General features: G+C 35.9%; 1 protein-coding gene across 1 annotated transcript in view; it reads left to right on the forward strand.

Annotated features, from left to right (window-relative positions):
* The window catches only part of LOC134846463 (uncharacterized), a 124,895-nt gene that overhangs the window by 95,381 nt on the left and 2,383 nt on the right, over positions 1 to 27,131 (forward strand). Inside the window, exons 2-6 of the mRNA XM_063863835.1 lie at positions 18,452 to 18,490; positions 18,568 to 18,689; positions 18,942 to 19,118; positions 19,424 to 19,577; positions 19,759 to 19,822. Of these exons, the coding sequence (XP_063719905.1) occupies positions 18,477 to 18,490; positions 18,568 to 18,689; positions 18,942 to 19,118; positions 19,424 to 19,577; positions 19,759 to 19,822 (531 nt within the window). The 5' untranslated portion in view covers positions 18,452 to 18,476. The remainder of the gene's footprint in view (positions 1 to 18,451; positions 18,491 to 18,567; positions 18,690 to 18,941; positions 19,119 to 19,423; positions 19,578 to 19,758; positions 19,823 to 27,131) is intronic.

Genomic DNA, 27,131 nt, shown 5'->3' on the forward strand with positions numbered 1-27,131 from the left:
AACTTTCCGTGTTGAAACTCTTCTTTGAATAAATTTGCTCTGAGATATCAGGTGTAAAACAATGATCACTAGAGACATGCAAATGAGCGAAAATTGGTTTATGGTCTGAGTAGGTTTTCTCTGAACGATTGACAACAAATCTCTGCGGGTCATTCGACAAGAAAAGATTTAGAGTATTACAAGACAAATAGTCGGAAAATTCACTAATTGAATCAGATTGATATCATCAAACGCGCTCAAAATGTACATCGAATATTCAGAGGATGCATAAATGAACTCTAACAGACGTCAGCTAATTTGAAGTCTCCTAGAATAGCAAACACAGTTTGGTCTAACGGGCAGCGACCGATGTGTTTGAGCTCCTCATCATGATGGTTTTGAACAGCATTTATATGTGTATAGTTCTCTAGATTTACCACTCCAGTTATCATTCTGAGACCGATTTCGAAGACGTAGTGCATCGTAGGGCAGTTTCTTAAGAAGCGCGGATAGTTCAATTCAAAACCTGTGTTTCTGGTAATTAGGTTGCTTAGGAAGCATGGGAAAGTCGGTTTCATAAATTCCAAACATAGCCTCAACACCCTATTCAGACTGAGAACGAATTCGAACACCTAGTGCATCTTCAAGAATTAGGTATTGTAGTAGTAGTAGTAATATGAATTCTGTGGTTCACACAAGGGGTTTGGACCCCGTCAGTTTCTCGTTTCATAAAACAGTTCTATTTCTGCAGTTGTTTGCTGTACAATCGCACGCTTATTTCGAAGTGTACTTGTCGCTCTCGTTGTATTGCTCAAATTTCGACCAAATGATTTTTAGAAATCGTTGATTCAAGCCAATCCCTTCTCTTAAATTGATTTTTAACACATTCGCAAGTCGACAGGTTTGGTACATGAGTTCTGTTTGCATTTGGTTTTCCTTGGACGTCTCACCTGAAAAAAATTTGCCCGCGAGATTTCTGTGTAATATGGTATGTCTAGCTGAACAAACATTGGCAAAGGAAGATTCCCTAGTACTTTCGAGTTTTCTTTGTATGAGACACCATTAACGCAAATCCATTTTACTGCTCTTCGCTGAATCGTCTCTAATTCGGACATTACGTACTTATTTAAACCAAAACACGGACTTGCTTAAAGAATCACGGGAATTATCATGGATTTGAACAAATTCTGTTTCGGTACTCTGTTTAAATTCGATGTTTCTTTTGATCGCGAAAAAAGTTTTATTTGCTTTTAGGCCTGCCTTGTCAATGTGTAGATTCCAGCTCATGTCATTTGAAATTATGACCCTTAGTTCTTTCTGAGTATCCACTAATTTAATTTTAGCGTATTGTTGAAGCAAAATTTGTTTGAACTTCTAGTAAAGCTCGTGGGTGCATTTATCAACAGTGAATGGCATATTATTTTGAACTGTCCAATTGTATATCACATTAAGTTCATTTTGAAATTCTTCTTTAGCTAATCCTAGGCTGATGTATTTTGCATCATCGGTGAAAAGTAAAGGTGTGACATTTTGGCAAAGCGAAGGCAAGTCATTAACAAAAATTTGGAAAAACAATGGCCCGAGGATGCTGCCTTGGGGCACTCCGGTTGTTACGGGCCTTGGATCTGAGATTTCGCTATTCACTTGGACCAGTTTGATAGATAAGTTTTCAATAATTTAATCAAATTTCTACCTACTCCGTTTTTGAAAAGCTTCATCAAGAAGATACCGTGGTCAACACGGTCGAACGCTTTACTAAAGTCTGTGAAAACGGTCACCATATCACTCGCTTCGTCCTGAATTTTGTAGGCTATCTGTAAGAAAGTTAATAGCTGTGAGACCGTGGATTTGTTCCGAAACCCATGTTGTGAATTATGAAACATAGGTGATAGATGTTCGTATAATCTCCTAAATATTTTACGCTCTAATATTTTTGAAACTATACAAAGAAGGGAGACGGGTCGATAATTTTCAATGTCAGTTTTATTGTCTTTTTTATGAATTGGGCTGATTATAGCTGCTTTCCAGTAGTCTGGAAAACGCCTAGTTTGAATAATTTTGGAAAATATTTGATAGATAGAATGAGATAGAGATGCTTGTTTTTTAGTGAACAGTACAGGCGGTGAATCGTCAGGGCCTTTACTTTTGTTCGTGTTCAACGATTGACATATTTCACGTATCTCGAGCTCAGTAAAACTAATTGTATCAAGGATTGTATTGGAATCAGGTTCGGGTGGTTCTGGAAACGTACACGATTCAATGTACACAGAAGCAAAAAATTTCGAAAATAATTCTGCCTTTAATGGATCGGTATCGGCGGCCTCATTTTTGTACTTCAGTATACTTGGTAAGCTTGACTTACAAAAAGATTTAAATTATTTAAAAAATTTTCCCGTTGATTGGTCTGACGGATGAGACTGTTCATAATCGTCTTTGTTCAGTTCGGCGTTCGTTTCTGTCTGTTCAAATAAGTGCAAAACTTTCGGATGAGACTCGGTTTGTTTTTTTTCGAGCTGTATGTAAACGTTTAATAAGATTCGAAGTCGATTGACTTATCCACGGCGGCAAGGATGATTTATGGTTAGTGCGCTTTGGAATACACTTTTTAATAAGCGAGGATAACCAGTTATACCAATGATTTAGTATCACATTTACATTTGACCAACAGTAAGTGTCAAAAGGGTTTTCTAGTATTTGCTCATTGAGTAAATCTTAATCACCGTTGCAATAACTAAATATGGATTCTTTATTAAATTTACGACGCATAAGATCCGATAACTCTACGTTGAAAGATATTTCGACCGGATAATGGTTAAAAAGTTTTCCCAATTTATCGTTACTGTCTAAGGTATGAACATCTTCTATACGAATTTTTTTGCTGGTGAAGATCAAATCGAGAGCACCAGTTGAGGCAGTATTAAACTTAACATACTAATGAAATTCAAGATTCTCTATTTCTTCCAGAAATCATATTTCGGTTTCTTTTATTGATGACATGTTGCCTCAACTTATTGAGGGTTAATTGAAGTCAACATAAATAAACAAATCACAATTCTTCCAAAAATTTTTTATGTCTTTAAACAGATTATTTATTTCACTTGGTTTCAGAGCATTTTTGCTATTTGCAGGCGGTAGATAACAAGAGACAACAAGCAATTTCCGTTTATCTTGCTTAATGTAGCATGCTACTGCCGCTCCGTTGGTATTAAAACTAAAATTTGCAGGTTCTGACATTAAGCCTGACTTTACGCCAATTAATGTTCCACGGTGAGATGTTGATTGCAACGAAGATCTTCTGTTTGATAGAAAACAGTTGTAATTTCCAAAAAAAATATCGGATTCGCGGATTTCATTTGCAAGCCTTGTTTCAGACAGGCAAATAATATCAAAATTCTATAAAATTATACTCTTCGAAAAAGTTTGTCTTCTTTCTAGTTTGAATAAACTTCTTACATTTTAACATAGTGCTCTTAATTCTCCGGTTTTGTTTGGTAGTCATTCAGTGCAATTTACTGCTTGGTTTTTCAGATATAATGTGTAATTTCTGATTTTTATCTCCTTTGCTCTTTTTCCGCTTTCGAGTAATTCGTGTCTTTTCTTTAACAAGTTTCGTTCTCTTTCTTGGTCCTCTTTATTTAAGGATTTTGGTAGAAAAACTGAAAATTTAAATTTTCCGAGTCTGCGGAAAGAGGAAATTTCCTCTGCATTTGCACCAAGAAACTTCATTGTATCGCTTATCATTTTTTCATCGTGCTCAAAAATATTCGATTTATCAATTTTGCTGTAAGTACCCATGCTAATTTCCGGCCAACCACTAAATCGCAATTCTTGAGATATATCGGAACTAGATTTAACGACACTAGAATACTTAGCTTCCAGGTGGGAGGAGAAGGATTGCACGTAGGCCAAGATTTTATGATCTCCAGTGACTCTTTGATGTCCTCAATGCCTTGTGACAGCTCGCCCACATCCACAGTAGATTTTGGACGAATATCAGCACTTAGGCACCCATTGCACAGAAACTTTACATTTGCGGCCCTCTCCAGAAATTTGAAGATACCATGAGAGTATCCCATACACGAGCTATGCGTCCACTTTTCGCAGCCCTGGCACATCAGCCAGTTCTCCCCCAATAACCTGGAACACATGGTGCAACACTCTTGACTTTTAGAACTTAATCTTGACCTCGTCGTAGCACCAGACATTTAATATGAAAAAGACTATTTAATAAGTCTAAACAGAGCTTAAACTGAAGTTTTCTGAAACAAGCCATTCTGTCTTCTACCAATGTTTTAAAAGACTTCTCTAAGAATTTTTTGTTTGACCGACTTGATTCATCTATGAAAATGAAACTACGCTCTGCTCAGTTCGGGTATAAGGGGATTCGGTCAGCTGTCATTCAGTTTCTGCTGTTTTTCGAATGTCAAGCAAAAAACTTAGCCAAGAAGAATTTAATGGACTTCAAAAATCAGCATTATACAAGATTTACTCCAATTTGTACGACCAAAAGGAAGACTATTTTAAAATAATGGAGTTTAATTAGAAAACATCTGAAGCAGACAAGGATGGCAAACTACAGTCAACATCGACGAGAGCAAAAGAAGTATCAAAAAATGTGAGAAACTTTTAGCCTTTTCCTGTACCAGAGGAGTGTGTAAACTTGATTTTGGGTTCAAGTATAATTGCTAGGGTAAAAACTGAAACTTTCCCCAATGATACGATTGTTCATGCATACAGGGGTAGCTCCACTGAGGAGAAAATAAAAATTCTTGACCAATATAGTGAAAAAAAATTTAAGTGTGTGATAATCCAAGATGGGACAAACTCCATCTTAAAAAAAAGTTACTCAACAATTGATGAATTTAGTGCCAAATATGAAGAACTTATCGCTTTAATCATTGCAAAATTTTCACCAGATTCGATTGTTATTTGCGAAATACCACCAATACTTAACAATGATGGTGCTAATGACAAAATTGATAATTATAATCGTTTTCTGAATGAATTGTATGGTTCGACAACGAGATTTGAGGTGCTAAATCTAAACTCAAACATCAAAAGCTTGGAGAGCTATCAGAGTTTATATTTTGACACTATACACCTGAACGAGGAATTAGGTAAACCATTTTTGCGCAATTGCCTCAGCTCATACGTGTTCAAACACTCAAGTAAACTCCCGAGGGTAAAACCAGACCCTGATTATACTGGAAAAGCAAATCCCAACCAAAAATCGCTTTCCAATTATCAACATAAAAATGTTTATGGGTCTATCATTAGACCCTACAGTAACGATCGCATGCACCCATATGGCCGACAAACTGGTCATGGTCGACAAACTGGTCAAATTAATTTCAACAACAACTCATGGGGCTGTGATAGTAATTATTACCATAACCTGAATCGTAACCAGCAGTCATATAACTACTCGCAAGGTTTTCATTATTAAGTTATGCTAGTTAAGATTATCTTTTTGATAAACGACTGTTATTTGTAATTTTAACTATAACTGTTCTACAAAGCGATATGCTGTTACTTTTTGCCTTAACTAGCATATCTGTCATCAGCTTCTGCGAAAGCGATCAATTTGTAGCTTATGAGGTACTGAATAAAAGAAAAGGAAAGTATCTTTTTCCATGGGTTGCCACAATATACTCGAACAAACATTATTGCACTATACTTAATAATATAAGCTATTAAAATTACAATTATTATATAAAAAAACACAAGCAAGACTTATAAAAAACAAGAAAGGTCCCTTCCCACCCAAATCCCGGACCCTTCATGGAATTCAGTAAAATAAAGAAAAAACTGGAAAACTACAACAACAACTTAAAAGTACTACATCTTAATTGTAGAAGTTTAGCTAGAAAGCGTTCAGATCCCAAACAACTTATCAAAACTTTTAATGATAAAACAATTTTCGGATTTTCCGAGACATGGTTCAATGATACAAGTGACGATAAACTATGGGCCATAGACAATGACAAACATAGGTTGTTCCGATGTGATAGAATTTATGAATCAAGTAAAAAAAATGAAGGGTGGAGGGGTCATGTTACTGGTTCCCAAAAAGTTAAACCCAAAAGTAAGACATGACTTAAACAACATGCACAAAAAGTATGATAGCATCTGGATAGAATTTAAAGCCGGACTCAACAAAAATGATAGAACGACTCTATTAAACCTAGCCTACAATCCTAATAGAAACAACAAAACAGACTTCTTAGAAGATCTAGCCAAATCAATTGACCATGCACAGTCATTTAATTCAAACCTAATTTTACTAGGAGATTACAATCTCAACTATCTTAACAAAGACGACAAACAATCTTTAGATACAATCCTAATACCATATAATCTGGACGTCACTAACAAATTTACATCTACTCACTCAAAAGCACTAATTGACTATATTATCACCGACTTAGGCATAAAAGATCTAACAAATAATTCAATAGTATTCACACCACCAATTAAGACCGACCACCAAGCAACAGCATTCCTTACAGAACTTAAGCTGAACAACAATGTAAGACCAATCAAACTTAAAATATATGACAAATCCAATTACTCCAATTACAAATTTAAACAAAAACTATCAGCTATAAATTGGAGAAGTTTCTATAGCAATAATAATCCCGAAATAATGCTCGACATCTTCACATCTAACATTGCTGAAACCATTAAAGAATGTGCCCCACAGAAGACTATTTTCATTCGCAACGACAAACCAAAGGTAAACTACGAAGATGATAAATTTATATCCCAACTGTTTAACTCGAAAAAAAACGAACGCGAAAAATGGAGTATCATAAACGATACAAGAAACTCAAAAAAATCTTCCAACCTCATTCCATTACTTAGAAACTCCTTCGGCGATTTCATAACCAATAATTTACAGATGGCGAACCTGCTAAATTACAAGTTCTCAACTCTTGGATGCTTTTATGAGAAAATTCAAAAATCAGGCAAAGTCCACCGACTTCTACATGCAAAATTCGAAATAATAATAAATTTTCATTCCGATTCAGCACATCAGCTGAATGTAAAAAAGAAATACATAATTTAAGTTGTGAAAAGGCACCAGGTCCATCCAAAGTTCCAGCCTGGGCATTGAAGGATGGCTGCAATGAAATATACACACATCTGACATTTCTATACAATGAGTTTTTGAAAAACAAGACATATCCTTGCAAGCTCAAAAAAGCAATTGTCACACCAATTTAGAAAAAAGAAGTTCCAGAACTACCAGAAAATTATTGGCCTATCTCTATAACTGGGGCTTTCTCAAAATTTTTTGAAAAATTGTTATATAAACAAATCAACGAATATCTGATATCCCAAAAATTACTAAGTAATACCCAATTTGGGTTCAAAACATCATATTCAACAATCGACGCTATTCTTTATTGCACTGAAGCATTCAGAAAAGCAATTGACAACAACAAAACTGTAGCATGTTCCTTACTGGATCTCTCTAAAGCATTTGATTCTATTGATCATACTTATCTTAAACAGAAACTAAAAGGGTTAAACTTTTCCGAAGAAGCTTTAGAAATGATCAGTTCCTTTATCACCAACCAAAGCCAGAAAACATTTGTTAACAACACCGAATCCGATTGGATTGCACTTGAGCAGGGTGACCCACAGGGCACTGTCCTTGGCCCTCTAATATTCAATCTCTACATTAACGATCTCAACAATAGTTCAATATGCGGATGATACATTACTATTCTGTGAAAATAACGATCCACAAAAAGCTATTAAAGCACTCGAAGCCAATTGCAATCTGTTGTCAAATTATTTTTTAGAACACTCACTTCAATTGAATCCAAAAAAAACAGAACTCATCGTTTTCAGCAAAAAACATTCAATGAAAATGGATGAAAATTATACTATAACTCTAGATGATAAAACAATTGAGGAAAAAACCAATGTTAAATACCTAGGAGTAGTTTTTGATCAGTTTTTCACATTCCAAGATGAAATCAAAAATATTCTCAGGAAAATGGCATGCGGAATAAAAACACTTCAATCAATCAAAAAGCCATTGCCAGTGAAAACAAGACTCTTGATAATGCATGCACTGGTAATTAGTCATTTGCATTACCCAGCAATTCTTTTAAGTGGAATATCAGCTAAAACACAATATATTACCAGTAACAATGTTTCTGGACTATAAAATAATATGTCACTTTTGGAAAATGCATCATCAATTATTGCCAGCCTATTATAACATTGAGTATGATAACCACCAAATAGATATTAATACAAGAAACAAAAAATTATATTTCGGCGACAGATACAATGGGCAATACATAGAAAATTCCTTCTTTAAAAAGTCCGTCATAATCTGGAACAAACTAACAGATGATAAAGTCAACTTTAAAGACATAGTAACATACAGAAAAGCAAAGATAAAATTCAAGAATTATTATTTATTATTATTTAAAGAAGACCCCTCTGTGGCAACTCATGGTAAAGTTTCATGGAAAAGCTTCAAGTTTATATAATAACATTTATATATAAACCACCTTGAAGCTCTCAGGTGAAAAGTAATCATCGATAATTGTAAAAGATTTTGAAGAAATTTTTGCTAAAAAGTAAATTTCAAACGTTTTCGCAACTATGTGCATCGTCAGGATTTTTACAATAAACTACTCTAAATGACGATAAAACATCAATTTACAAATGTTATTTACAATAAATCACATACAATTTGGTTCTAAACCATCATGATAAAAAATTAGCCAATCACAGTTGACCTCTAAATTACTATTAAGATTAAAATACTTTTAACCTCTAAAATTAATTAAACATTTTAAAATTAATTTGTCTGGAAGTTTCTGAGTCATAATTTCGATTTAGACATGTACGTTTCGAATAAAAAACCAAAAATATTTTGGGACTAAATTTTCAGTGTTAACTCCCTGCTCCTAAACTCATCGCGCGTGTTCAAGCCCGGTTTCTCTTTCCTGATATGTATTGCCTCTAGTGTTAGCAATTTTGTTTGGTTGTTTGACCTATCTATAATTTCCCAACTAAGATCTGCGCTATTTCCCTCAAGTTGGCATTGCTGAAGGTGGAGGCCTACCGGTGAGTCTGCTTTCCTATGTTCCTCAATTCTAGTGGTCAAATGTCGAACAGTTTGTCCGACATAGGTGGAAGTGCATCCACTACATGACAGTTTATAAACCACTCTTGACTTGAGGTCATTAGAAAATGCTGACTTCAGTGATGGTAAACATGATTGTAGTTTTCTTGTGGTGAAAACCACTTGAACGTTCGTTAATTTTCGTAACCTGTTAGCAAAATATTGGCTCTGGTTACCTCTATATTGCACCATCAGCATTGGGGGCTTTTCATCCTTTGGTGATTGAACTGACAAACCCCTGTCACTATCCAGGGGCTTGCCTTTACCCTCGATGATCTTGCACAAGGCGTCTGAAGCCACCTTTGCGGACCAATTTTCAGGGTACTGATTTGTCAGCCATTGCGCCCTCTTAGTTTCCATAGCCTTATCAAATTGCTCCCAGCTAGATGTACTCCTAAAAACCCTGTGTACAGTGCCTTGGATAACACTACGCTTATACTGAGTTGGGGCGCAGCTTCTATAGTTCAGTATAGTCCCTGTATCTGTTGGTTTTTGATACCAACTGCAAGTTACACGCCTATCCTGCGATATATTTATGTTCAAATCCAGGAACGGCAAATTCCCCTCCGAATTAGTTTTCTCTAGAGTGAACTGCAAATTTGGATGAAGAGAATTGGCGGCATCGAGAAGACAACTCGGCTCCCCTCTGACTGTTCTAACAATGTCATCCACATACCTGAGGAACAATTTCACCTGGGGAGTATCCTTCTCCTTGTTCTTAGCTCGGCAGCAGCTTTCACAGTACCAGACTATCTCGGTTATTGATGCGTATACGTCATCGGATATTTTTCCGCATTTTAGATGATACCAGTTTCGGCAACTCTCGCATTCAACCCCCTTTGATCTATATGTGACTTTCCTGCTGCAACATGGGCACAAGCCGTTTTTGTCATTAATTTGCTGTACCCCCGTTCCCACCGGTATTTGTTGTCGTAGAGCAAATTCGTATTCTTTCAGCCATAAGTTTGCCAGAATTACAGCGAGGGACGCTCCCATTGCTAAACCATCAACTTGTACATACCATGAATCATTACACTTGAAATATACTTTGCTGACCGCCATATTCAAAAGCCTTTTCATGGTTGCTCTTTGAATTTCAGGAGGAGACTCCTGGCTGTACAGCTTCTGTAAAGCAATTTCAATTGCCTCCTTCAGGGGAACGTTGGTGTACAAACTTTTCACATCAAGAGATATTATGGTTTCATCCGGATCTAGAGCAATGTTTTCTATTTTTTCTCTAGCCTCTTTAGTATTGGTTTCTATATTTGCTCCATCGATGTTGTCAAAAAACTTCGCAAGCATTTTGTTAAGATTCTCATACGAGCTGCCGGGAAGTGATAGTACAGGTCGTAGGGGTGTCTCATCCTTGTGTACCTTAGCTAAACCGTACAAACGGGCGGGTTGCCCCCCTGTTGATCGTATCTTAGAATATAACTGATCACTTATCTCGTCTCTTTTGTTCATGGCTAGTAACTCTTTGTTAAGTTCTTTCTCAATTTTCAGTATCACCTCATCAGTGGTTGCATCTTTTTTCACAAACTGAGCAGATTGCAACAAGGATTCCAGCTTTGATTCATATGTTTGTTTCCTCATTATGCAAAAACCAACCCCCTTATCAAAAGGCACAGCCAGCAACCCATTATCTTTGAGATATTTCCTCGTTTTTTCAACGGCTTTGTCTCTTGGGGTTTGCCGTACGTTTTTTGCATATGCCTTTGCCGCGGCTTCTATTTCACATAACGTTTCACCAGATGTTTTTTGATTTTTCAATTGTGAGAGGAAAATGTCGATATCCGCCAAAAAATGTGTTTCGTTAAATTTGTCTCTACTTGGATGCTTGGGGCCCATTGATAGCACTTCATATACCCAATCAGGCAGTTCAATATTATCAAGTACCCTAACTGATCGCTCATTTCTCCCCCCAAGAGGTTTATCTTGTCTCTCGGACAGTTTTTCTAACTTTTTTCTATGGTTTTCTGATGTTGTCTTTAAGCTTGCCTCAACTTGCCGCCTCACGAATCGGAAAATGGATGCCCACCACTGTTTGTCAATTTCTTTTTGCACCAGTGATCTTGCTTTCCTTAGCATCTCCTCGTACCTTTTCCTATCCTCATTTGCCCTAGAAGTTTCAGTCCTTAGTAGTTTCAATTGAAAATTATGCACAGCTTGGTCCGAAAAAACCCCGTTCTCGGGGACCCTAAACTTCAAAAAGTCCGGTATTGGATCGTTTTTCAGACATTTTCTCAGAAACTTCAGTCTATGTACAGATACTTGAACTTTTTTAAAGAATTTTAAATAGTCTAACACAATTTTCCAAGTTAGTTTCCTTTTCAAAATTTGTCTGAGCCAAACAGCAGGCAAAAGTACTGTGGTCATTGTTTTGCAGGCCACGAGTAATGAAACTCACAAGGCACAAATCAAAACAAATCACACTCTTCTCACCCCTGTCTTTGAAGCGCAGACACTTCCTCTGCCCTCAGCTTCTGCTCACGTCTTGCTTTCGCCTTCCTCCTTGTCTGTGATGGTCTCTGTTGTTTGCCCCTGATATTGCCAATCAGCTCTGACCGCCTTTCTTTGTGTGCCACTACCAATCGCAGAGATTTCAGCTCCAAATCAGCACTCTGGTGCAGCTTCAAATATTCCTTGAGCTGCTCCGGGTTGTTTTGCTTGCTCTTGGAGAGTAGTCGTTTTGTAGCTGGAATAATGAGCACCCCTGTGCCGAGAAGCTGACTAAACAAGTCGGGCGTTCCTTCCCTTCTGCAATAAACGATCGCCAATATCTGCTGCTTCTTCGTCTTCAAATAGTTTGTCAGTTCCTCGACACCAGCTGGGCGATAGTTGTTTGTTCTGTGGCTGCTAATGGTGTTGTTCACAACGTCGTGCCACACAACCACTTTTTTCTCCTTCAGTGGACTGTCTTCGAGTAGTCGTCGGAGGTTCTTTCCTTGGTTCAGCAAGTTGTTATTAAGGGATAGGCCAGGAATTGCTGTAACAAGGCTCTCGTATTGCTTTTTTTCCCCTGTGTTAAGGGTGTTGATGCTGTGGAACAGGGAGCTAGCTGCTACAATATGAAACATTTCGGTAACTCAAATAAAAATCGGCCATTTTTTACGTATCGATAAAAAAAAACACTATAAAAATTCTCATTACATTGATGAAAATCATTAAAAATTTTTATACTGGCCCTTTAATGGGAAAACAGTTGGAATTTCAAGCTCTTCGCTTTTTGGTTTATCACGAATTTACAAGTAAAATTGAAGAAATTTTTGCTAAAAAGTAAATTTCAAACGTTTTCGCAACTATGTGCATCGTCAGGATTTTTACAATAAACTACTCTAAATGACGATAAAACATCAATTTACAAATGTTATTTACAATAAATCACATACAATTTGGTTCTAAACCATCATGATAAAAAATTAGCCAATCACAGTTGACCTCTAAATTACTATTAAGATTAAAATACTTTTAACCTCTAAAATTAATTAAACATTTTAAAATTAATTTGTCTGGAAGTTTCTGAGTCATAATTTCGATTTAGACATGTACGTTTCGAATAAAAAACCAAAAATATTTTGGGACTAAATTTTCAGAGGACTACTTTTAACCTCTAAATTAATTTTAAAATGTTTAATTAATTTTAGAGGTTAAAAGTATTTTAATCTTAATAGTAATTTAGAGGTCAACTGTGATTGGCTAATTTTTTATCATGATGGTTTAGAACCAAATTGTATGTGATTTATTGTAAATAACATTTGTAAATTGATGTTTTATCGTCATTTAGAGTAGTTTATTGTAAAAATCCTGACGATGCACATAGTTGCGAAAACGTTTGAAATTTACTTTTTAGCAAAAATTTCTTCAATTTTACTTGTAAAAGATTTTGTTTTGTTTATTGTTATTGTAACTATGTGTATCTAATGATGTTATAATATTTTTATGAACTGATAGAAAAAAAAACAGAAAACATTTGACATACACTTGTGTATTGAAATTAATTTCGATGTGCAATTAAAGTGTTTTTTTACTGGATCACGAAAAAATTACAGGTCTGCGGGATTTTTCGAGGACTCCAGTGAGGTTTTCTTCAAGATCTCAGACGACACACTCAAAACCAAAACGCAGAATCACGGTTTGGATGATTACTCTGAAATAATTTGACAAACACTTTACTTCAAGAAAACTGTGCATGAAAGTAGACAGGAATAAATTATCAGCTATACCAGTAAGCTCAAGTAGGCCAAGAATATAGCCCTCTGGAATAAATCAGTGTCCCAGAGGGCTATATTCTTGGCCCGCTCAATGGCTTGATCTACGTGAACAATCATCCCGAGTAAAAAGTCCCGAACAATTTTTTTGGGTTACGCAAATATTTTTAAAGTGATCGCCACGAATAATAAGGAGGCCGAAGCACTGGCATTACAAATTGACAAAGAGGAGCCATTTAAATAAAAACAAAGTTGCACCTCGGCAGATAACTTTTCAGTGTAAAAGGCGACAACCCTGAACCTGGGTACAAGCTACATCAAACTCGGACGACAAACCTGACTGCCCCTGGCAGAAGGCCCCTCTTGGAGCATAAGTATGAATTAAAGGATGAGCAGGCGTGGCGTACTTCTTTCAATCTCTAACGAAAAATCTTGCAAACCGTGGTAAACACAAAAATAAAACAGTTAATTTGTTCGGTTGTCTCATGTCTTGTATGCATTAAAAATTAAAGGTTCTGAAAATTTTTACTTTATCAATGTCTAGAAATTCATGATGTGTTTTTTCTCGAAACTGTATATATATTTTTTTTCGTTCAAAAACTTTATTCTGCCGATATGATTTCGGCCTATTTTTTATCGGCTTAGAGACCTAGTTTTGAAACGTTTCAACAGAAACCTATTTTTAATGCTCATCTCTGGATTGCACAAAATGCTAAAATTCCTATAGTGTTATGTTCAAGTTTTTCATGCGAACAATTTTTTCCGACTTTTTTTCCTTTTCGGCTTGATAGGTTTCGGCATATATTATATCGGCTTATTGGCCTTATATTGCATCTTTCGACTAGCCAGAAACTTTTGTGCGTGTGTGTGTCTGTGTTTTGAGGTTGAGGGGGACTTTTTATTAGTCTTAGATTTTTATTTTGAAAAATTTCGGCTTTTTTCCCTTTTTTTGGGCTTAATAGGTTTCGGCCTATATTATATCGGCTCAGAGGTCTCATAATGTTTCATTTGACAAGCAAATAAAGTTTTTTTGAGGGTGAGGTTGACTTATTAACTATTCAGAAGTAGTTTGGAGTCTTGTTGATCTTTTTTCGACTTCTGAAAAGGTTTCTGACGAGGTATTTGAGGCTTTGTTACCGCTTGGTACATTATCTTCAAATGCTTATTACACATTCTATTGTCTTGACATGTTTTTTTTTCAAAACTAGCTTTATTCATTTAATAGATCTAGCTTCGATCTTTTCGATTTTTCTTTAAAACTTTTTTGTGTCGCAAGTGGTGCGAAACTCAGCTTCGCCTCTGTGTTAAAAGAAAGACCCATGTGAACACGCTTGACAGGTATAGAAGCCGAGAGCACACACTGAGCAACTAGTATAATGTGGAACAAAGAATGATAAAAAATGAAAAGTTTGGACCAGTTTTGGAGAACGAAATATTTCCAAACGGAAACTGAGCAAAAATCATTTTCCTTGTTATTTTGTTTTTCTGTTAATTTGTGTTGATCAAGTTAATCAGTTGTTTTGTCAGCTTTTTATTCGTAAATACTCTCACTTCAAGTATTACATACCTTATGATGCTATTTATAGCAAAAACGTTCGTTTTTTAAACTGATGTATCTTGACGTGTACTATCTTAAATTAGTCACTTTTGTAACAGAATCACTTGGGATCTTAGTTCATAAAATTTTAGTTCTTGTCTCAGGCAAACTTTGTCTGGGTAATGCAAAGAACGACAGGAACAGCAACGGTCCTGGATTCTAATCTGACCATGGTTTTTTTTCATCTTTAAAAGTTGTCGGCCTATGATTTGCCTTCAAAAAATTGTCGGCTCAGTTGTCACATCTAGGAAATTTGTTTTTGCTTTAATCTATGCTATTTTTAAATGCGTGTGACACTATCTTGCCATGTTTAAGGCGTTTTTTGGCAACAGTTAAGGGCATAACGTATGTATGCGTGGTTAAGCTATATCGTATATTGCAATGCGTAAGATTTTTTTCGATTTCCCAGTTTGAATCTAGTGTTTGTTCCACCGAGTTAAAAGTTAGCAATGGAAAAATTTGATGCTGTCAGAGTTTCCCTGGGGGTTGCTAGTTTGGTCTCCAAGTAAGAATGCCCAAATCCTTTCAGTGTACGAGATAAGACGATTTTTGTAATTTTTTCAAGGATTTTCAAAAAACTCAACTTATAAAATAATTTACAAAAATTTGAAATTATCAACCCGGTATTTGGGTGCTGTCAAAATATTCTCAAGGATTGCGAATCTTGCCTTGAGCTGTGATTGCTCAAATCCTTATAGTTTTCGAGATACGAAGTTTTTTTATGATTTCTTTTTAATTTTTCAGAAAACTTAGATTTTAAAAAATTCTAAAGATTTGAAAATCTTAATCTTGTAGTTGAGTACTGTGAGGGTACTCTCAGGAGTTTCAAGTTATAAATCTTGCGCCGAAATGCAACTGCTCAAATGCTCTCATTTTTTTGTAGATGTCTCATGAAGTTTTTTTAATGATTTTTGAAAAAACTCAGAAATCTTAATTTCAATGTTCTTTTTCAATTTCAATTCCCAACACACTATTTGGGGCTGTCAGAATACTATCAGGGGTTGCGAGTCTCACTTCCAATTATGACTGTTCAAATCTTTGTTGTTGACGAGATATGACAAGTTCAATTTTCTTTTCAAATTTTGAAATTCCCAACCCTAGTTGGAAGCTGTCAGAGAACTCTCTTGCAAATCTGGCCTCCAAATATGACCACTCAAGTCTTTTTAGTTTTCGAGTTATGATATTTTTATAATTTTTTCAAAAAAGTTTTCAGCAAACTAAAGTTGGTTGTTTTTGAAATTTCAGTTGAATTTTGAAGCCCTCTCCCTTGTAATGGACGAGGAGACTGTCAGAATATTTTTAGGTTTGCTGATCTTACCTCCGATTATGACTGCTCAATTTTTTGTATTTTTTGAGATATGACTTTTTGGCACTTTTTTGCGTATTTTTCGAGATATGACTTTTTAGTACTCGAGGGGTTTGCGAATCTCGCCGCCACATATGACTGTTGAGGTTGTTATAATTTTCCAGATTTGACGTTTTTATGGTTTTTCAATTTTTTTTCGAAACTAATTAAAAAATTCGAAATTCCTAACCATGTAGTTTTGTAATGTGAGAGTAATCTCAGGAGTTGCAAATTTTGCATCCAAATGCGACCGCTCAAGTGCTTATAGTTTCCATGATGTTACGTTTTTTTTGTCATTTCAAAAATTTTCAAAAAACTTAGATATAAAAAACTTCACAAAACTTAATTGTTTTTTCAAAATTTGAATTTAAAAACTCATAGAAAAAAATAATCAACATTTGAAATAATGAACCCTGTTTTTGAGTAGTGTCAGAGTACACTCAAAGGTGCTAGATCTTTCTTGAATATTTGCGGTTCCTTAACGAGTTTTCAAAAATTCGAAGCACCAGAGGCACCAGTTTTCGTAAATCTGAAAACGGTAAAATATTCCAATTCAAAGGAATGAATTGATGCGAAAAAGATCACAAGTTGGTAAAACTCAATCTGAAAAAATAGAAATCAATAAAGTTCATTGAATGATAGAAAAATCGAAAGTAGTGATCTGAGAAAAGATTCAGGAATCATGTTTGCAGAAAATCTCAATTGGGCGAGGAAGCTTCAAAAAAGGTGGAGAATCTTCATACCTTATCTGAAAAAATTGTTATGAATCAGTTACACTGAATAACACAAAAAAAATTGAAAAGTTATCTGCAAAAAATTTCAGGAGTCAAGATTGCAGTAAATATCACTTGAAGTGAGTAGGCTTCAAGATGAGTAGCAGAAGCATTAAAAGTTTTCTCAATTGAAAAGAACAAAGATGCTTAAAAGAAGTTAAATTTTGTCCATCATTTCGTACGGTTCGAACCTCTGGAAAGCGTCCGAAATTGGTTTTAAGGTAATCGAGCCTTCAACGCAAAGTCACCTCATGGATGCTGGATACAAGCTTAAATAGGTTAAAAAGAAAGCCATTAGAAATTAGATCTGTCACCACAGACAATGAAAAGATTGCAATGTTTTGAAAATTTCTTCTTTTCACAAAGCAATTTCTGTTCAAGCGCGACATATCTGGCAAACTTCCCAGCCATTATTCTGGCGAAGAAAATCGCTTGATGCAGAATGCAGATTTTTATTATTAAAATTTTCCATGACAACAGATTTCTTTTCGGTGCTACGGGAGTTTACCCAATTAAAGTGTTCGTTTTTTGTCGCGTGAGTTGCCGCTCGATAATTTTTTTTAAAATGTTTATCAAGCGCCGTTAATTGAATTTATCGTTATGTTTCACGTAACTAGAACATCCTTCCAGGCAATATTTTGAATTTTTTGGTTCGTCTCCATGTATGTATGTTTCCTTTAATTTACACTAGCGTCAGCTTAGTAAATTATTAAGAACCTTCTTTTTTTCTAACTTTAGTCGCAAATATTGGTGCCACTTTTGGTGGACCTTTGCAGCTTTTTGATAGCATAAGCTGTGGCATTCGAATAGTAATAAATTAATTAAAACAGTTGATGCATTCCTAACTCATCAAATGAATCGAAAAAAGTTATTTGTTTCAAGTAACAACAATAATGAAAACTCGATTTCAGAAATTTTCTAACTCAATATATCTAGCAGTTTTCTTGAAATGCATAATTTATACATAATGTGGCTTTATGCTTTCCGATTTGTTACATGCAAAGTTAAGGCGGATGCCTTCAGTTTGTTATATTCCAAATTAATACAAAATTGTGTCTATTTGTATTTGGTGCCATTTTTGCTGAAATGCATTGGCAATTTTTAGCATAGCTGCTTTATTCGTGACAAGTGTTTGTCGGTGGTTAAGCGTGCTTGGCTGAATGGTTAGATCGTGAGTTTCAAAATCTCTTGATTGCAGTAGGTCGCACGTCGAGTCCTAGATCTAGCCGAATTTTCGCTAATTTGAGGCTTGTTTCTGTTTTTATTGTTATCGTACTTTTTAGAGCTGCTTTTTGTCGTGTTCTCGCTAGTGTTTGCGAAGCAAAGCTTCGCCTCAGTGTGTATTTTGCTCTTGCATTCTTATTGCGTAAATCTAGGAAATTTTGATTGTTTTTCAGAAAATTTAGAAACAAAAACTGGGATGCCAGAAATTCGGTGAGCTGCTTGTTGTTGGCTTCAATATTTAGCCGAAAATATATAAACTGAGTTTCTCTTTATAATGCTTGATTTAGGAAGGATTTCTACCAGAAGGACAACCTCGTGTGTGTGTCTTTTTACGTGAAAAATATAAACGAGGATCAGTCAACAATTGATATTCAGGATAGAAGTCTTGCTGTGAAACTCAGTAATCCAGGTATAAATTTTCAATTTTTATGTTAGTTATGCTAGTTTTTTTACATAAAAATTTTAATTTTTGATGATAGTCTTTATGTAATTTTTATGTTAACTAACATGAAAAACTTCAATTTTTTAATGTTTTTATTAACATACTAACAAAAAAAAAGTTAGCATACTAACATTTTTCATGTTGGTATATTATTGTTCACGTTAGTTGCAATTTTTTTTGCTAGCTTTTTTCAGCCCCGTAATTTTTGTTGTTGTTTAGATGGCCTTCACGAAGAATCTTTCGAATTATTCACTGAAATTGAAGCGGCTAGATCATCATACAAAATCCTGTCTTCAAAGCTAGAGTTGAAGCTCTATGCCAAGAGTTATTTAAAATGGACCACAGTTCAGAAATCAAAAGATGGAACGACCCCGACACCTGCTGGAGCTGTAATCGGTAATACAATATTTTTTCAACCCTGCAGTAATTGAGGTTTTCAGTTTTGTCGTATTAGTCTTTGCTGGCCTCATCTCGTGGAGTCTGGCTTTTTCCTCAAACAAAGAATTTTTCCAAAAACAGAAAAGTGATGTATTAGCTCAAAATAATTATTCAGTTGAAATGTTGTTGAAAATAAACCATGAAATGACTTTGCTTAGAATTTACCGAGTTGCATCATAAGCCAATTCAATGATAAGCTCAATTTGCTGAAATGATTGAACCTATGGAGTTCTGTTTGTACTCTAGTATGTGTTAATTTGCAGTTCCGACAAATAACGGTGATGTTTCTGCACAACACGCTCAATTAAGCTACCCAACGTCCTCCAAAAAGAAATCAGCCGATTGGAATAAACTTGAACAAGATGTAATAAAAGAAGAAAAAGAAGAGAAAAAGGAGGGCGACGAAGGACTGAACAGGTAATAAGAATTTACTTGCGAAGTTTTAGCTTTGACTGGAACAAAAAATTTCACGTGCTTTTTTGGAACCGATTAAAAAATTGAGCGTTAAAAAATTGACTAAATAAACAAAAAAAAGGTTTCTTGTATTTAAATTGAAAGGTCATTTCCGTTCAAACGTAATCATTGGCTTTTGTTTCAGTTTGTTTCAAAACATCTTCAAGGACGGGACTCCGGAACAGCAAAGGGCCATGATGAAGTCTTTTGTGAGTAATCTTGATGCAATCAACATTCATTTTTCTATGGCTGCGTAGAACAGAATTTTTTTCTTGCAAACAACTTGTCTAACAGAAAGCTTTGATGGCTGGGATTGTAATCAATTCAATATCAACGAGGAAAGTCGGTAGTTTTGCAAGTATCAGAGACTGTTTCGAAATGTTGTTGAAAACTGAAATTTTCAACAACGGCTTCGCTTCAATGCTTGGTTCGCGATCTATGCAATGTTATCAGACATCAAGGAACACGCCTTGACCGATTTGAGCGATCTTTGCCAAACATAAACGAATAGCTAACTGATATTCAATCGACATCAGAGAAAGCGGTATCGGCAAACAGTGATGCTTTGCTTGATTTGGTGGATACAAAAGTTGCGTCAGTTTTTGAGGACGTGAAGAACATTCGGCAATGGTTGGTGAATCATAGGTGGGCGACACGGTCCCTACGAGCCTACCACGAGAGATCAGCCCCCTCTGGCTTCTGGATTCCCGTTCCAGAATTCCTTAAGGATCAGAGGAATCTCAGAAGCTGGTGGAAATGACAGAAGACTAAGAGATGAGCATGACCGAGATGAAATGATAAAGATCTTCAAACACCTGAATATTCTCCACTATCATTTCAAAGCATGAGCAGACTTGGCACATATTCTGCAGAACGAGCAATTACACGCACTATATTGCCGACTCTGAATTCAGAGTGAGATAGAAGACAAGCACTGAACTCTGCAAGCCGCTTAAAAACTTACGCTTCGCCGGTTTTTCTTGCCCGTGCTGTCAACAGAAGATTCCGAAATAGAAAACAAAGCCTTGAAAGGAAGAACACGACCGATTGATGAAGAGAACTACAATCCTTAGTCGCTACGAATGCGAGGGCACCATTTGCAGCAGAAATTAAAGGACAAATGGATAAACGTCAGTTGCTGATTAGAGTTAAAGAAAACCGATATCTTTTCTGTGTTGAAATGCGCAACTGAATTGAAAATAACAATTATAAATAATAGAAGCTTGATAAACCTAGAGCGAAGAAATGCTTTTTGCAATGCTGTAAACAAATGTGGTGCAAACTTGTACGCTATCACAGAGACATGGCGGAATGAAGAGTTTCCGGACAGCGAACTGGGCATTTCCAATTTGTGTCTGTATCGCAAAGAAAGGTCTAACCAGAGTAGTAAACATTGGGGTGTCATGTTGGCAGTTCGGAGCGACTTGAAGCATTCCCCTATCTTCCTGTCTATGCATCTCGAGGATGTCATCGCGTGTCGTGTTGAAGCTGTTGAAAGCTATAGCATCTTATGCGCTTTCAACGCTTCCGAAGAAAGTATATATAGATGGTCATTCATTCATTCATTCATTCATTCATTCATTCATGGGTTTATTTTGACACCCTTTCTAGACTCAAAGGTGTTCTGTTCTTAGTAGAAATATTGTCGAAACAGGTGGGTTTTCAACTGTTTCCTGAATAGCAATTCATCCGATTCTGATTTAAGCTCGTGCGTCAGACTGTTCCATAACTTCGGTCCTGCAAACGTGAAACATCTCTTTCCATATTTTGAACGCGCCATGGATAAACGTATGGTGGCATTCCTTCTGTTGATCGAAAATCGTTGCCTTATCGATATTGCTATGTCATCAAAATATTGGGCCATTCTGTCATCATGAAGTACTTTGTGGAGAAGAACTAGAGTCTTAAACTTAATACGCTGACAAACCGGCAGCCAATGCAGTTCATGTAGAAGGATCGTTGCCGACGTCTGCCGATGTGCCTGAAACACAAATCTGGCAGCGGCATCTTGTATTCGTTGTAATTTTTTAATCAATTTGTCCGGTAAACCCAAAAACAGCGAATTACAGTAATCCAGTCGCGATAAAATAAGATTTTTCACAAGAATAACACGGTTATTAAAATCCAAGTAGTAGCCAACGCTGTATAATTTCCGCAGGACGAAGTAATATGTCTGCGTTACTTTGTTTATATGGGGAACCGCATTCCAGTTTTTATCAATAAGTACACCTAATGATTTCAATTCATTCAACACCCTAACTTCATATGAGCCAACAAAAAACGATTTGAGGTCCAGTTTATGGTTTGGTTTTGCGAGTGAAATAATTTCAGTTTTGTCGGGGTTTACCACTAAACCAAGTTTTTTGTAACAATCAAGCACGTTAATTATAATAGAGTTAACTTTCTCCTTGACACTGATAAAATCGTTTTCTTTGAAGTTTGCAGCAACATAGAATAAGGTATCATCTGCATAAGATTGATAAGATACGTTAAGTTTAAGAAACACATCACGAAGTGGTAAAACATAGATGCAAAATAAAAGGGGTCTCAAGATCGACCCTTGGGGAACACCGTGTTCAATATTAACTTCGTCAGAGTAATGTGAATCAATGAAAACTTTTTGGCGACGGTTACTGAGATACGATCTAAACCATTTCAATATGTTATCAGAAAGACCAATATAATTTTTCAGGATTCCAATCAAATAATCATGTCTAAGGGTATCAAACGCACTAGATAAGTCAAGGCCAATCAATATCAGGTAATTATTCATATCCAAAAATTTACATATATCATTAGATGTGGTCAATAGACATGGAAGATTCATACTGTGCCTCTCTTCTTCAGATGTTTGACGACTGCAACTTAGTTCAAATGATTGACTTTCTGGCGACAAATTGAATTACTTTCGATTTATTCGCTAACCGAGACTTCGTCAATGAAGTGTATCATGATGTTGATTTCGACACAGCGACAGAAATGCTTCAACATTTTCCGACCATCGTATAATTACTGCAAAACTACCCAGGTTTTTGCGCAAGTGTTCAAATCGAGACAAAGTCCATAGATATTGCAAAGCAGATTTCATTGGTATTAGCCAAAATTTTTTGGATGATTCGTTCAAAGGGGTTTGCAGGACAAATCCAAGTGCGCTTGTGGATCAGTGGTACGAATGGATCAGAGATCTCATCAACAAGTACGTTCCTACTAGAATACGTCATAGAACAAGCCTTCAGCCATGGGTCACACAAGATTCTTCGACTTCTATAAAGCTACTAAAGACTCTCGAAATGAAACTAGTCGGTAGCGCTTGAGGAGAAAATTTCAAACTAAAGACTTGATGTCCTAAACATGTTGGAATCGGACCGAGCAAATTACGAACACAGTCTTGCAAGTACGCGTAACTCCAGCAGACTTTTTAAACACTCCGAAGTATATGAAAATCGAAAGGCATTCCTACTTGCATATACTTTGAGAACTTTTATGCAGTCATTTCTCAGCAGCAGTCATTGTTCAATGACTATTTCCAGTCTGTTTTCTTTGCCAGGATCCAAAGAATCCGACAGTATCCCACCTGTGTTTTTTTAAAATGTGCCAGCGCTAGACAAATCATGAGAAATTTATTCCTCGGTTCATGAAGTATAAGGAAGCTGATATTAAATTTACAGACCGATCACAATTCTCAATTTTGTTCGAAAATACTTTCAAAAGGATTGTGTATCTTTTTGTGCAGAAACACTTTCATGACTCTCAGCATGGGTTCCGACCAGAAAAGTCAACGGTTACTCAGCTTTTTATGTTCTTGGACGTCAAAAAACTAAAGCAGCTCGTTTGGACACTTACAACACACTAGTTTTGCCAGTGCCGCTTGATACCCTTCAAAGTCAGACATCGGTATTCTCGAAAATTTTCAACACCGTTTCACGAAATTGATTTTGGTTATGTCGACTTCAGTTATCCACAACGACTGCGAAAATTGAACATTCTTTCTTTTCCCATGTATCATGATTGACTGGATATTTTGTATCTATCAAAAATAATAGCAGGTAGCACCGACAGAGTTGCGAAAGCATCTCTCTCTTTCTTTGAGCCCATGTGCACTGCGTACTGGAATTCTTTATAGTACCTAGGATACAGGTCGATTTATATCCCTCAATTTTTTTGGCACAGAACTGCAAAGTGTATCACTAAACTACTTTTCATCAGCCGATGGGACTCAAAAGGAAGAGTATTGTCACTAGGGACGCATTTGGAAGATTTTACCCCGAAGAATCTATTCGTTCATGGAGGTACAAGTGTCTATGCGACATTTGTATTTTCAGATACTAAAACTCGGTTTCCTCTTATAAACTCAGTGGATCGTCTTTCCCCTTCAGCTTTTAGCTGTAAATTTACAGTAATAGTAATCATAATGTTAATAATCATAGTAATAGTAATCATAATAATAATTATGTTATAAGAATCGACTCGTTCCGCTGATATTCGGGGTTTTTGATTTTGCTTTGAAACTAAAAAACAAGAAGGATAGCCGGTTGCTGTGCAAGTAGCACAGAATGTTCCGACAACATACATAAAAAAGTACAAAAACAACCTTCTTGCAAGTTAGTATTGTTTTTTTTTTGCGCGGTGTGATGATACAATTATACAAAAGTTTCGATTATTAGCGAGATAGACATAATCGACAACGCTTCTAAAATTCTTCTGTAAGTGAATAACAAGCCAAAAAACACACTTTTTTGCACATATTTACCCTTGCGATAAGCAAGGGTATTGCAATCGGGTACTTGAGTTTTTTCCCGCAAATAAATTTTCACAGAATGGTCAAAATTGGAAACGGTAAATTTAGGTTGTTCCTAACAAATTTAATTTTTTTTGCATCTTTGGCACACTTGGTCTGGAGTTCACGAATATTCCAGGGACGGCAAAGGTTTGTTCGAATCTGACAGCATCCTTTGTTTTTTTTTTTCAAAAAGAAATATTCGGTTTCAAAACGAATTGTCGATTTATTATTTGTCTGCTTATGTTTTGGTGGCTTAGTTTCCACATCTTCTAATTGTTTTTTTTTGCTGTACGCAAGTTATATTGTAGTTTTTTGTAGTGTTTTAATTTACTTCTGCTGTTTGTAATTTTATACTAACTTGTTTACTAACTTTGACTTTTGTTTTTATGTTAACGTTTATTTTTTTCTTGTTTTTTGCTGAAAATTTTTGTTTGCCCAAAAATTTTCAGGAAAAAGCAAGAAAATTTACTTGGACATATTTTTATCGGCTTAGTAACCTAATTTTTATTCATTTCATTAGCCCATTTGGATCGAACAACCTAAACATCTTGATTTAGATCATCCTTTTTTTTGCATGGCAAATTTTTTTTGGTGACTTTTTTCTTTTGTTTCTGCGTGATAGGGTTTGGCCTATTTAAATCAGCTAAAAAAATTTTTGTTTTGTTAAATTTACGAGGGCGAGGGGGACGTGTATTTTTTTTATTAGTCTCAAGTTTTTTTTGAATTTTTTTGACTTTTTCATTATTTTTTTCTGCTTAGTAGGTTTTGTGCTATATTATGTTGGCTTAGTGTTCTCATAGTGTTTCTTATTGCGAGCATTAAAGTTTTTTGTTTTGAAGGTGAAGTGGATTTTTTATTTTTTATATATCTTAAGATTTTTTTCGGCTTAAAGGGTTTATTTGATGTGTTTCGGCTTTGTTACCGCTTGGTAAGTTTCGGGTATGTTACCACTTGCTAATTGAACATTCTGTTTTTGGCATGTTCTTGTTTCAAAGCTAGTCTTATCCATTTTGATACTTCTATTTTTTCGACATTTTTGATTTTTTTTCGACTTACAGGCTTTCTTGCTTTGTATCGCAACAGGTGCGAAGCTCAGCTTCAACCCTGTCTAAATAATTCAGTACTTAAATCAAAGCTTTAAATGTTTTTCTGATCAAATAAAGGGTGCATTTACAAAACAGTCCCATACAAAACAGTCCCATACAAAAGAGTCCGAAACATCAAAAAATGGTTCTAAAAAACAGTCCCATACAAAACAGTCCAAAACCAGTTGAATTTCTTGACCTTGATCTTTTCGCGCCGACAGAATTGATCTACGCTTTGAAAACTCAAACAGGGGCAATTTAAGATCAAAGAGCCAAAGTTGGAACAATAATTTGGATGAAAATCAAAGACCTCATGGTATAGTGGTTAAAGCGTTAGTCTCAAACTCTAGAGATCAAAGGATCGAATCTCGGGCGGCACAAAAAATTTTCCAATTTTCGAAAAAGTTGAAATTCGGGTAAATATGATAACGGGTATATCTAGGGTACAACAAAGGGTTCATTCTTAGAGGGTTGGGCGGAGGGAACAGAAAAATCAACACCTTGTATGTATTCAATATTTTGCCGGTTTTAAATCGACTCTAGCTCAATTTTGAAAAATCAAGGAAAATAATTGAACTTGGAAAAATTTTATTGCTTGACAGTGTAGAATAAATGTGAAATTTGAACATCTGATTTTAATTTAATATTATAACTACATCCTTTCAAAAACCCAATGATAGCGGTGGGTTGATATGACTTAATCATAGTGATTAAGTTTTTATCGAGTTTTTGGTATTAAGTTTTTTTTGGGTCTGGCTACTTTTTGTCCTGCGCACATTTTTTCCAACAGTATTTCCGCATTATTTTGCTCGTCCTAGAACTTCTCGATCAGTTTTAGAAATGATGGATGCTTACTATTGACCAGTTTCACGAAATTGCTGTTCCAACCTTCTACAGCGTTGTTGGTGCGGGAAGGTCGTTTTTTACTCTTTGATGGCAACTCCATTGCTCCATATCAAATCTGGGCTTTTGTCGTCCTTGAGAAGTCAGTCTACCAATATATGTGTCCTCGAAATAATTGAAAATCGGTTGACTTTCTTCAGATGCCATACCTTGCAGAAGCTCGAAAGCTGTGGGGACTTCCTCTACGGGCAGAAATGCTGTTGCGAGAAGCATTCGAATAAGTTCGCGAAAACTAAGGTCACTGTTGTAATTGAGAGTATTACCTGACGACTGAACATGTCGCCAGACACTTTGACTCACATGGAAAAAACAAAACTTAGTTTGAGCACTCTGATGGGTAGCTATTATTGAGTTTCGCACAGCTACTTCAAAATCAATTGTGACGCGTTTTGGGGAATCAATTTTTAGAATACTGAGAAGGCGACAATAAGTTGATTCCTTTTTGTCGAGTAGCAGAGCGTAAACAATATGAATAAGGCATCCTTCAACAGAAGCGTGTATAGTATAAATCTGATAGACAACATTGGGAGCAGTTGAAAACGTTCCATCACAGAACCAATCATCCGATAAAGATAGTAGGTCTAATCCAGGTAACGTGGCGAACACAATAACCCGATTTTCATCTTGGGGACCAGAATCGTGAAGAAGGAACTGCTCTCCATCGTGGGTTTTCTGTAGAGCCAGTGGTAGTTGAAAGCCAGTCAAGGATGTTGGCTCTGCCATCTTTGGTCTTTTTTCGCGTCGAACTCT

The sequence above is a fragment of the Symsagittifera roscoffensis genome, chromosome 1 (genome assembly GCF_963678635.1).
Source record: "Symsagittifera roscoffensis chromosome 1, txSymRosc1.1, whole genome shotgun sequence".
NCBI lineage: Eukaryota > Metazoa > Xenacoelomorpha > Acoela > Convolutidae > Symsagittifera > Symsagittifera roscoffensis.